The following is a 12,113-nucleotide window of genomic DNA, read 5'->3' as shown; positions in this document are numbered from 1 at the left end:
CACTCTAAGTAAATTTTTCTTTGCTATATTAATCCATTATTATCTAGCAACAATTATTCCATTTTGAATGCTTACACCTACACCGAAATACAATACCATGACATTCATTTTTTTCATAATCTTTTAAACTCCATTTTGGCTACACTCTGTTCTAAATAATACTATTAGCAATATTTAATGTTTAGTTTAAAGAATTGAAGAAATGACTGTCATGATATTATATTTTGGTAAAGGTGCATCAAATTCATATTAACAAGGTTGCAGCATTCAGAATGGAATAACTGTTGCTTAAAAAATAGATTTAGTTATTTTCCGAAAATCCTCTGTGAAAATTTTAGTTTTATCACTGAGTTTTCCCATTCCTGCAGTTACCACCATCTGAAAGGGATATGACTAGTATATGATTATATATAGAGAAATAAAAGTCATCATTACATTTTTGCTCAATGAACAGTGAATAAGTTTGTCTTTACTCCAATGGAAAATTATTTGCATTTTTTTTTCATGACAGTCAGAGTTTGCATCCGACAATTTTGCTACTGAAAGGTAATATTCATATTTGACAATGGGAGATGTAGGATGTATAAAGCAGCGGCTGTCACAGAAATATACTGAAGAAATTAAATGAAAGAAAATAGAAGGCTAAAATCTATTGCGTACATATGTATATTTTTGATATGGTATGTTATTGAGTCATGGATTTGCAAGTGAATTTCTAAAACAAGTGCAGAGATGTTTGTATATATTTATATTTCTTTAATTAGTTGCATGATTAAAGGTACACTTTAAAATATGCCAGAAAAAATATACTTGGAGAGAGAGTAAAAAAAGGAGAGAGGAAACAGAAGGAGATGGTATGGTGAAGCTCAAAATCAAGAGTGATGTGATAAAGTTAAAAAGAAAGAGTAGGAACGGAATATGAATAAAAGACTGAGTAGGAGGATATAAATAAACAATGATTAATTGGGTACATGTACGTAAACAATTTTTTATCAAATCAGAATGCCTTAAACTTCAAATGAATGGTCTGAATTGCAAAGGACTCTTCTGACCTTTTAAGGGGGGGGGGGCATTTTTCTGCTCAAAAAATATATCGGCCCCCGATTTTTTCGGGGGGGGGGGGTTAAGTTCCTAGTCATATTCCTTTAACTTTTACTTTTATGAGGTCATTTTCTAAAGACCCCCCCCCCCCAAAAAAAAAAAGGAGTAATGTCTCGCTTTAAAAATGCAAAGACCCCTGAGGGGCAAAGGCGTAGACTGGTTTGAGCATGGGGAGGTAGAACTAAAAGTGGCATGGGGAGGGGTGCACATCTTGGGGAGGTGGGGTACACATTTCGTATTGCTTGCCAGTGTCGGAGCTCCTCTGCTTCAGCGGAAGGTTTCACATTCACCCAGTGTACCCCCAGCCTATGCCCTTGAGGGGATGCTTATTTTAAGAGTGTTTATCATTTTTATGTTCCTAATGGCCACCGCCTTTAACCTTCTTTATTTTGATGTCAGATTTTAAGGACCAATCCCGCCCCTCCCTCCAAAACCTAGAAATATTACTGAAGGTGATTAATACCCCACACTCTGGCTTGAACATTTTAATGCAGAGAAGACATTTAGAATTTAATATGAATCTTTACCCCAAGATGAATATTTCTTCCAACTTTTATGAGCACTGACTAAAATCAGGGGAAGTAGTTTGATCCACAATGAGTTTTCCTGCATTTCTGGCTATCATATGTGGTTACCATGGCAATGCACTCTCTGACAAATGCACAAAAAATGGTTTTTGCACATCTTTACCCCAAGGAAAATGTGTGAGCCAAATTTCATGAAAATTGGTTCAAAACTGATGAAGTAGTTCAAATTGCAAGGTTTTTACCTAAATCTTGCCATATAATATGTTGTTACCATGGCAACACAATTTCTGAAACACACACAAAAAGTGACTTGTACATCTTTACTTCCATACCAATGTGTGTGCCGAATTTCATGTGAATTGATTGAAAACTGATGAAGCAGTTTGAATTGTAAGTTTTTTCCCAATTTTCACCATATAATATGTTGTTACCATGGCAACGAGATTTCTGAAAGACACACAAAAATGTGTCTTAGACATCTTCACCTCAAGACCAATGTGTGTGCCAAATTTCATGAGAATCGGTTAAAAACAGAAGAAGTAGTTCTAACTGCAAGATTTTTTCCTTATTTTTGCCATAATACACTGTTACCATGGCAACACAATTTCCAACACATGCAAAAAATGTGTTTTGCACATCTTTACCCCAAGACCAAAATATGTACATACACACCAACATTCAACCCCCTCCACCGCCACCCTTCGGCTTGTTTAGCATCTGCATTCAGATATTTGATGCATTTAGATGTGAGGACAAACAGAACATCTGTTCAAAAAGGGTCTGAATTCAAGAACTAAACCAATGCAAAATAATGCACTGCTATTGAGTTTTGCACTGGCGCTAGTCTATATATCAGACCAATCTAAACTCATAAATTCTGACATTTTCACCCATTTTTTCACTGTTCCTGCAGCCAGATTTTTTGGAGCATACCCCATTTCTAATTCTTATACATAAACAAAGGTCTGGAGAAAAAATCATGCTTTTGTCCACCGTGTCCACATAATTTCGCTAACAGACCAGACTATAAAGTATAATGATCATTATACCAGCAATAAAGAATTGGAGAATGTGCGAGTTTAAGAATGGGTCCCATAAATATATGTATGTACTTCATTCATTATTATAAATACAATATAAGTACATTTACTTTAATATTTTAAGATTGATCCTCTTACTTATATTTGTTGAATCATGATTTGAATAATTACATACTTGAATGATAATCGCATTCAAATAAAACATCAGTCTAACATTGACAATTGATTTGGATTCAAACTTGACACACATGAAGTATAATCTGTAGGTCGGTCTGTAAAATCAGTTGCATAAATGCAACCTGCAAAAGGCAAGGTAATCTGCATGTGTTTTAAAGTACAATTAAACTCCACGGAAGCTCCTTGCTAAATTAAGCTGGTTACGACATGCTTTTATAATGGGAAATTGGCCAGACTTTGTCATTCAAGCTGAGTTTAATAGCCCTGTATCAGGTGCTCGCAGACTTTTATTTCTCACCATATGTTATAAAATTTAATGACTTGCTTTTTAAATACCATATAGCTTGCTCTTCAGAAAAAACACACCTTATCCAGGGATTGAATAATTGAATCTAAATAGAGATAAAACTCGAGCTTATCATAAACAAATACTTGTTAACGTGAAACCCTAATGGAGACTGGCTTATTGCTGTCAATGACATGTCATGTGTAATATGTATGGCTTAGCAGCCTCTTGGCATTTTAAATGACTGCCAAGACAGACCTTAGGATCCCCTGTAGTAACAAAGGCAAAGATAAAATATCTTGTTGAATGTGAAAGAAACATTGTATGAAGGAAATTTGTATCATAATGTAATGGCAAAGTTACATGTACCTTTTCAATGCTCGCAAACATATGTGAATAAATATTAATATAATGGATATGACAGAATTGTTGTAACAACAACAAAATGGCAAATTTAAAAGCATCTTCATTCAAATGACTGAAACAGCATATTGTTTTATCCCCTAAAAACCGAGTACACATACTAACCAAAGAATTTTATATCACTAATTTACAGGAAAATCCAGTCCTATGGGGGTTGGGGGTATACAATATATTTTCAATAAAATACAAACTTTTTTCCTGTGTTTTTATTTGAAAATTGTATTACAGGAAAATCCAGTCCTATGGGGGGTTGGGGGTATGCAATATATTTTCAATAAAATACAAACTTTTTTCCTGTTTTTATTTGAAAATTGTAAGTCATGAAGGAAAAAAAAAAGACCGTAATTTGGTTGCAAAACATGGTGGTTGGCAGCTCTGTAAAGGCGATGACCAAGTTTTAATACTTACGAAGGATTGGCCGATGGTCCCAGAAAGATAGTGTTAGGATCATTGGGATCGCTGAAGAAGTCTGTGTTGTTCTCGTCTGTCACGCTGTTGTCAGAATTGTTCCTTGGGTCATCGAGCGACAAGAAGTTCTGGACCTCGCCACTGAAAAAAGGGATGGGAAGAGCAAATTTGTTAATGAAATTGAAGTTAATAATAATAATAACGCCATTTTTTTACCCAGGGTTTCAAAAAACTATTCTCCCAACGGGCCCTGCTTAACATGATAATGTTATTACTACCCAGACTTTTGCATGGCTACCTTGATCAAGCGCTTGGGCATTCAAGGAATTTCTTCCTACCCGGTACCCATTCACCTCACCTGGGTTGAGTGCAGCACATATTGGGTAAATATTTTGCTGAAGGAAAATAAAGCCATGGCTTGGAATCGAACCCAAGTCCCTTTTAAGATTGAAAGACGAGAGTCAAGTTGATGGATCAAAGGAAAAGACTGCGGACTTGATGAAGACTTTGGTTAGGAAAAGCAGTAGACCAATTGGCGAAGAAAAATGCTTTGCCTCAAGCACTGCTAAGGAGAGATGATGAGCGTTTTAAGAAGGTCTCTTGAGTAGGTGGATGTTCCAAGATGGAGGGAATAACCAAAGTCAAGTGTTGAGGATGAAGGATGCACTGAGTCACGCAATGTGGAAGGAGGGGGCAAAAGTGATTGCTGCGAGCCTGAGGGGAATTCAAGAATCAGTTTACTGGGACCCAACCAGATTTATAGCTGCAGATTTATTAAAACAACAAGTAAACAAATTCACAAGTTTGTGTTATTCCCATCTGTATTACGGCTGCTTCGTGCAGGCCTGCAATTTGAACAACCTTGGTAGACTACATGTGTATATCTGGGCCCTGCGTCTTACAAAGAGTTATGATTGACCCGATCAACCACAAATATGGAAAGCCATAAACATCAACATCTAAAATGCATGTTTGTTCAAAATATTTTCAAGATGTGATGTATCATACATTCATTGTTTTCTTGAAAATTCAGGGTGCTTCTTTTTGTTTACTATGGAGATTGTGGAAATTTCTTGTAGAAAAAATTATGGAATAGATGGATTTCCATACAGTCTAGCTTGATTGGATCGATCGTAACTCTTTAGGTAGTTTCAGACCGCCTCGAAGTTCGTCAGTTCCAGGTATTCTCTGATCGGGAAATTTACCCCGATCAGAAAATACCAGGTATTTTGGTAATGTGAAAGCAATTTACGGGAACTTTTAGCCCAGCGTGTCATTGGGCGCGGGCGCCGTGGGTGGCTGCTGGGATAGTGGTTTTGAATCTCGCGCCTTGCCTGCTTATTAGACCATACTGCGCATGCTCCTAACTTCAGAAATTTATCCCGAAGGGTATGTTTCGGGGCGGTGTGAATGCAGGAATAATTAATGGGTATTTTTTAGCCTAAAAATGTTCTCGTAATTTAACAGGGATTCTTGTGATCGAGGCGGTTTGAAACCGCCTTTTGTTCGACAGGGCCCTGGTACCTCAACAAGTTAATGCAGGGGTTCAATCGAGGCCAGCTTCAAGGCCACATTTTCGCAGCCTTAGCCTTGGCCTTGGACCGACTCTGATTCTATGGGAGAAGTGTTCCTCCAGCGGCCTTGTGGCTCGCATGTATATTCCAGTCTCAACTACATCATTAGGTGGTTTCAAACCGCCACAATCACAAGAATCCCCGTAAAATTACGAGAACTTTTTCAGGCTAAAAAATACCTGTTAATTATTCCCACATTCACTCCACCCCGAAACATACCCTTCGGGATAAGTTCCTGAAGTTACGCGTATGCGCAGTATGGTCTGATATAAAGCCAGATAGGCGCAAGATTCAAAATCGCTAGCTACATGTAAGCAGCCACCCACGGCGCCCGCGCCCGCGCCCAACTACATGCTAGGCTAAAAGTTCCTGTAAATTGCTTTCACATTGCCAAAATACCTGCGACCTTGGAAAAATCACCGGGAAAGTTCTCATACTATTTAGTGGGTATTTTCTTTCGGGGAGATTACACATAATTTGCTTTCACACTGCCAAAATTACCTAGTATTTTCTGATCGGGGTAAATTTCTCGATCAGAAAATACCTGGAACTGATGAACTTTGAGGTGGTCCGAAACCACCTATTGTTGCAATGTCACATCTGTTGAAAGGTGGACACATACAGTGTAAGCCTATATTCTGAAGTCAGGTTACCATGGTTTAACTCTGTGTTAAAATTATGGAAAGCCAAAATTGTCAACATTTCCTTGCATTGTATGTTTCTTTATGTTTCCAGAGCTCTTTCCTACCTCATGATTGTTGCAGAAAGCTATCTTATTCATCCTTCGCAAACAGTTACGAATGAATTGAGAGAAAAATGAACTGATACATTGAAATTATACTGTTAAGAGATTTATGCCACTATTGACTATCCATAGTTAAACCACAACTTTAATGGAGTGTTTAAGTTTAAATTAAAACTGACTTCAGAATACGGGCCACAATATTTTGAACTTGAACTGTAAGTTTCAACTTAAAAGAAAAATTGCTAGGTTTGTTGAGAGACAATTTAGTTCTAAACCTTTCACCAGAAATAAAGAAATGGATGAGGGGGCAAATCTTCAGCAGAATAATTCCAAGCTGTTTGAGCCGGCTTAGGTACCGGTACTTGTATTACAATCAAAGGTATTCTTCATTTTGTATCATCAAACAACAAGATTTCTGTCTGACTAAATCTTCAAGATAATCAAACAGTCACTATTGATAAATACATTTATTAATAAAAGAAAAAAAACATACTCTCCATGTGGCAGGAGACAAAATACAATAAGAAAATTGGTAAAAACAAATGATTAAGCAGATTTCAAGAGACATTTTAATGGATTTTGAGGTTTTAACTTGTAAGCCTATACATGTATCTCTACAGAAAGGGAAATCCCTTTTCTTGGTGCAATGTATGGAGTCAGAAAAACACTAAGCAGTGTTATTTATCAAATTGGTTAAATTGGCTTAACAAATACAGTAAAATCTGATTTCTTGAGCTTAGGGTAGTGTTTTTTTTTCTTATTTATTGCTAGGTTACCAAGGAAACCACAGAAATGTCAAATTAGATGTGGTAATGACTTCTAAGTAAAGCTATTAAACTCAATTTTAAACGAAAGTTGCTGGGTGTGCAGTCTGTAAAGCACCGACCATTATTGTCACTTCAATCAAGAAGATGGGTTCTGAGACAAGACTAGCTCAAGGAGTTCCATGGTGATCATGAAATTAAGACATTTTTTTGACAAAGGGCAGTTCAAAACCTTTCCTAAGATAAGCACTATTCCTGATGTTTCATGTGGTTGAAGGACAAGTCCACCCCAACAACAAGTTTATTCAAATACAAAGAGAAAAATCCAACAAGCATAACACTGAAAATTTCATCAAAATCGGTTGGAAAATAAGAAAATTATGACATTTTAAAGTTTTGCTTAATTTCACAAAACATTCATATGCACATCCTGGTCAGTATGCAAATGAGGAGACTGATGATGTTATCCACTCACTATTTCTTTTGTATTTTATTATATGAAATATTCTAATTTTCTCCTCATTGTCAAGTGAAACAACAATTAATTCCTCCCTGAACCTGTGGAATTAGCATGTATAAGTCAAACAAAAACAAAAGAAATAGTGAGTGAAGGACATCATGGACTGTCTCATTTGCATGTCACTGAATTGTGCATATCACTGCTTTGTGGAAAATAAGCGAAACTTTAAAAGATCATAACTCTTATTTTACATCCGATTTTGATGAAATTTTCAGCTAGTTTAGTTTTTCTCTATTTGTTCAAATCAACATTTTTTGGGGGTGGACTTGACCTTTAAAAGAGAGAAAAAAGATAAGAATCAAAATCATAAAAACAAACCAGACATGGCTCAGTGGTTCATGGGTCCGACCCCAGCCAAGACTTTAAAAAAAATTGTGAACTACTAGTATAAAAAGTGCTATCAAATGGGAATCCAACGAAACTTGTTCTAAAGTTAATCTTACACAATTGTTATGACAGAAAATAGGGAAAATAAAGAAGCATTCTTCTTTATCAACATCTTAATATTATGAATGAAAGTTTGCATGATGCTTGTTATATAAAGCGAAAATCAAATTTGTGCATTAACATGTGAGCACACATATTTACGTACACAAATAAAATCTATTTTCTGCAAGTAACTACCAGGATATTTGAGACAGAAGCATATTCCACTCACACAGTGTATTGTCCAAAATAAAATGGTCATCATTGAAAAAAGGACAAGGAGTATATTGTACTTTCATGAAGAATATTGATTTGTGTGGCTTTAAGGCAGATCAAGTAAAACAAAGTTGAGTTACTAAAAAATAACTTTATGTATTGCAAGTTGAATTTTGTTGTGTCGGTGCAAGAGTGCCCTTTATAGTAAAATGTGAAGGTGTGGTGTTAAGGGCATTCTTGCACCAACACAACAATGCAATTTTAGAAGGCAGTCAGTCTGGGGTGCATTTAATCAAATTTATTACTGCTCTTGAATCCCTCGTGAACAGATGGGGGAGCTTGTGGGCTATGGACTCCCAAAAAAAAAAGGGAGAAAAAGAAGATGAGTATGAAAATGGGTAAAATAATTTTGTATCACCTTTTGAATATTATGGCAAAATCTAGCATAAAAATTAGACTTTTGCAATAAAGAGGTCAGAATTTTTGCTTGCTTGCTTTGCCAACTCACAGCTTTTAAGAAGTTTGGCCCAATACGTGATGTTTGGCCCCTTCAAAAAATATTAGGCTCATTAAATGACATTTCATTGATTTTTTTTTTTTACTTCACGATAAATCTAAAATGGGGAAGCTATTCGCAAATGGCTTCACAAATAAAAAATAGATTCTAATATTAAACTTTTTATACAATTTTGATTGATTTTCCTCAAACCTTCACCAAATTTTTTTTCAATTATTTTTTACTATGGTTTTGCAATAAACTTTTTGTCGGGGTAAACCTCCCCTTTTTAGTTCAATGTCACCTCATGTTTCGGGTTAACATTATTCGTTGACTATGGGGGCGGTGTTACCTATGCTTTAGAATCTGCCCACATCTTAAGTATAAACCGAGAGAGGAGATTGAAAAAGATCATGCGTTCTATTATTAAGAACCCTTGTGACCTTTCCCAAGATTCGCAACATTATGTTAATGTGGCATTCAAGCCTACACAATATTACCGAAGCAAGCCATTAAATTAGAGCAAGAGATTTATTTCAATTTTTCTTCAATAAAGGTCTAATTAAGTTTTGGAAAAGAAAGGATTTATCTTCTCAGTGTTCCTCCCACTACAGAGATCTACATGTACTTAGTACATGTAGTTATCTCACAATAATGTACAGCTAAGTTTACACAAAGAACTACATACAGATTTCTAGTGTGCACAGTCACATTAAAGGACATTTTATTGCCACATCTGAGAAATTGCACTTAAACTTCTTAGTTTCAAAACATATCATATTATCAGTCCTATTAAAATGTAAACTGCATTAAATAAGTAAATCAAGATTAAAGCCCAAAGCCTAGAATTAATGAGCAACAATTATGACACGAAATGCATACATCAGGGGCCTGTAACACAAAACTTAGCAATGATCGTAGAACGTTTTTCTACGATTGATTCCATTGACTACAATGTACAATCGATCATGAAAATCAAGCGTACGATCAATTGCTAACCTTTGTGTTACGGGACCGTGGTCTGGTTTTACTGGTCACAATTTGGAATCTACATGTAGATGGGAAAGTGCTAAGCCTGCAAGGTGAAAATGCACTGTGAAATGTAAAAAGGATAACCTCTGAATCACCCTCAAATCATCAAGATGTTCAGAGTGAAATAGGTATATGTGGCACTCTGTATAGAGAAGGAAGTACCTGTTGCTGTCCATGATAATAATATACACTTTTCAAAAGCCGTTTTATGCCAACTCAAAATTCATTTATAAAACGATTGGGCCCTTGAGAAGAGACATCATTGTTTTTGCTACAAGCTTCATGAAACAAATCAAGCGTGTTCAAAGACCAAAATGATGAAACATCCTTTTTAAATTTCCACAGAACACTTGTGTGTTCAAATCCTAGCCATGGCGTAATTTCCCTCAGCAAGAAATTGATCCAAACTGTGCTGCGGCCAACCCAGGTGAGGCATTTGGGTACCTGCCCTGGTAGGAATTTATTCCTTGAAATGCTTGTGCTGTAAAAAAAAAAAAAGAATATCCAAGGTTCCTTTGTAAGCACATTTAGAGACGTTAGATGCTAATGCTATGCAAAAATGTGATACCCTAGATGTTGTCTCCTAGAACCTTGCGAAGATGCTTGGCGCACCACCCTTTCCAAGGCCCTTTCCTCCTTTTCCGCGACCTGACAAGAGCATAGAGGCGGATGATAATGCTATACATGTACAAGCATCCTATACTACAGGCTGCGGAAGACACTAATGTATAGATTACTGAGTTGTCCCAAATGTTACGGTCGCCATCGGCCCTCATTCAAAATGAGTGAGCTCATGCTACATGTACGCATCGTATGTACCCAGTTTAGCACATTCAGTGTGCTCACAATAATATTTCGGACACACACACATGTACAAATGCGATTCATTATCGAGTTACATCATGAAATGTTGCCTTGATCCTAGTTTCAATATGTGATCTATAGTTTTGACCCAGCATACAAATAAAAATAAAAAAACTACCATTCTATGTGTAGTATATGATTTTTTTCATATCTCAACATGGTTGAGTCTCAGAGGAGAGCGATAACGTGAAAGGCCTCGTGCATCCCTTTTTAATGATTATTTGGCAATATGCCTGTGAATATGTAATCTAATTAAATGAAAGGGGGTAACAATGGCATGGAAAGTTGACACATTGTAAAAGCCACTTAGGGTTGACCTAGAAAATATGGACCCTAAGGTCCATAATGAGAATTCGTTTAAAAGGTTTTTTCTTTTTTTTCTTTGATTTTCATGAATTGCCCAAGGATTATCAAAATTAATCTGTATGAATTTTTTTTTTATACAGATTTTGTAGAAACTGTTGCAAATTTTTGAAAGACTGGCCAAAAATGATGGTCTGGTTCTGGTTAAATGGACAGTATCTTTGATTAAAGTTAGAAATAAGTATGTAATTAGAATTGTAGCTAATTAAAGGTCAAGTCCACCTCAGAAAAATGTTGATTTGAATCAATAGAGAAAAATCAGACAAGCATTATGTTGAAAATTTCATCAAAATCGGATGTAAAATAAGAAAGTTATGACATTTTAAAGTTTCGCTTATTTTCACAAAATAGTTATATGCACAATATAGTTACATGCAAATGAGAGAATCGATGATGTCCCTCACTCACTATTTCTTTTGTTTTTTATTGTTCGAATTATACATTATATAATTTTTTGCAGATTTGACAATGAGGACCAACTTGACTGAACCATAAAATGTTAAGCAACGGTAATTCAACATGTTCAGGGAGAAATAAAACTTTGTTTCACTGGACAATGAGGAGAAAATTAGAATATTTCATATTTCATATAATAAAATACAAAAGAAATAGTGAGTGAGTGATGTCATCAGTTCCCTCATTTGCATACCGACTGGGATGTGGATATAACTGTTAATTTTTGAGAAATTAAGCAGAACTTTAAAATGTCATAGCTTTCTTATTTTACATCCGATTTTGATAAAATTTTCAGTGTTATGCTTGTTGGATTTTTCTCTTTTTATTCAAATAAACTTTTTGTTGGGGTGGACTTGTCCTTTAAACAACATACATGTACAGTCCTAATAAAGTTAGATGGAGATTAGAAAATGAAAGGTTACCTACAAGTTATGGGGGAGGGGGGGGGGTGAAAGCAGGCGGCTTGAAGCTCAGCAAATGTCACCTTGCCCCAAACCTTCCTTTAAATCAAATACAAATTTCACAATGTCTATATTTACAAACCACATCACTGGGCCGGCCGTACTCTCAATTGCAATTGTGTGGGAGTTTGAGAATGGGTGTGTTGTGTAGGTGTGAGGGGTGAGGGGGAACAGAGCTAGAGGGGGTGGCAGAAGCAGGAAAATTTTGAACACCAGTCTGCATACTAATGACTG

General features: G+C 36.0%; 2 protein-coding genes across 2 annotated transcripts in view; both read right to left on the bottom strand.

The window, feature by feature from the left end:
- LOC135157239 (serine/threonine-protein kinase Sgk3-like) overlaps window positions 1-12,113 on the bottom strand; it is a 38,774-nt gene that overhangs the window by 3,524 nt on the left and 23,137 nt on the right. The window contains exon 4 of the mRNA XM_064112202.1: window positions 3,963-4,103. Coding sequence (XP_063968272.1) covers window positions 3,963-4,103 — 141 coding nt within the window. The remainder of the gene's footprint in view (window positions 1-3,962; window positions 4,104-12,113) is intronic.
- Window positions 1-12,113, bottom strand: part of LOC129280339 (serine/threonine-protein kinase Sgk1-like) — a 36,073-nt gene that overhangs the window by 17,154 nt on the left and 6,806 nt on the right. The window contains exon 3 of the mRNA XM_054916371.2: window positions 3,963-4,103. The gene's annotated coding sequence lies outside the window, so the exon portion shown is untranslated. The remainder of the gene's footprint in view (window positions 1-3,962; window positions 4,104-12,113) is intronic.

Source organism: Lytechinus pictus, chromosome 17 (genome assembly GCF_037042905.1).
Source record: "Lytechinus pictus isolate F3 Inbred chromosome 17, Lp3.0, whole genome shotgun sequence".
NCBI lineage: Eukaryota > Metazoa > Echinodermata > Echinoidea > Temnopleuroida > Toxopneustidae > Lytechinus > Lytechinus pictus.
The sequence above is the reverse complement of the archived record's forward strand: the minus strand, read 5'-3'. Positions and strand labels throughout refer to the sequence as shown.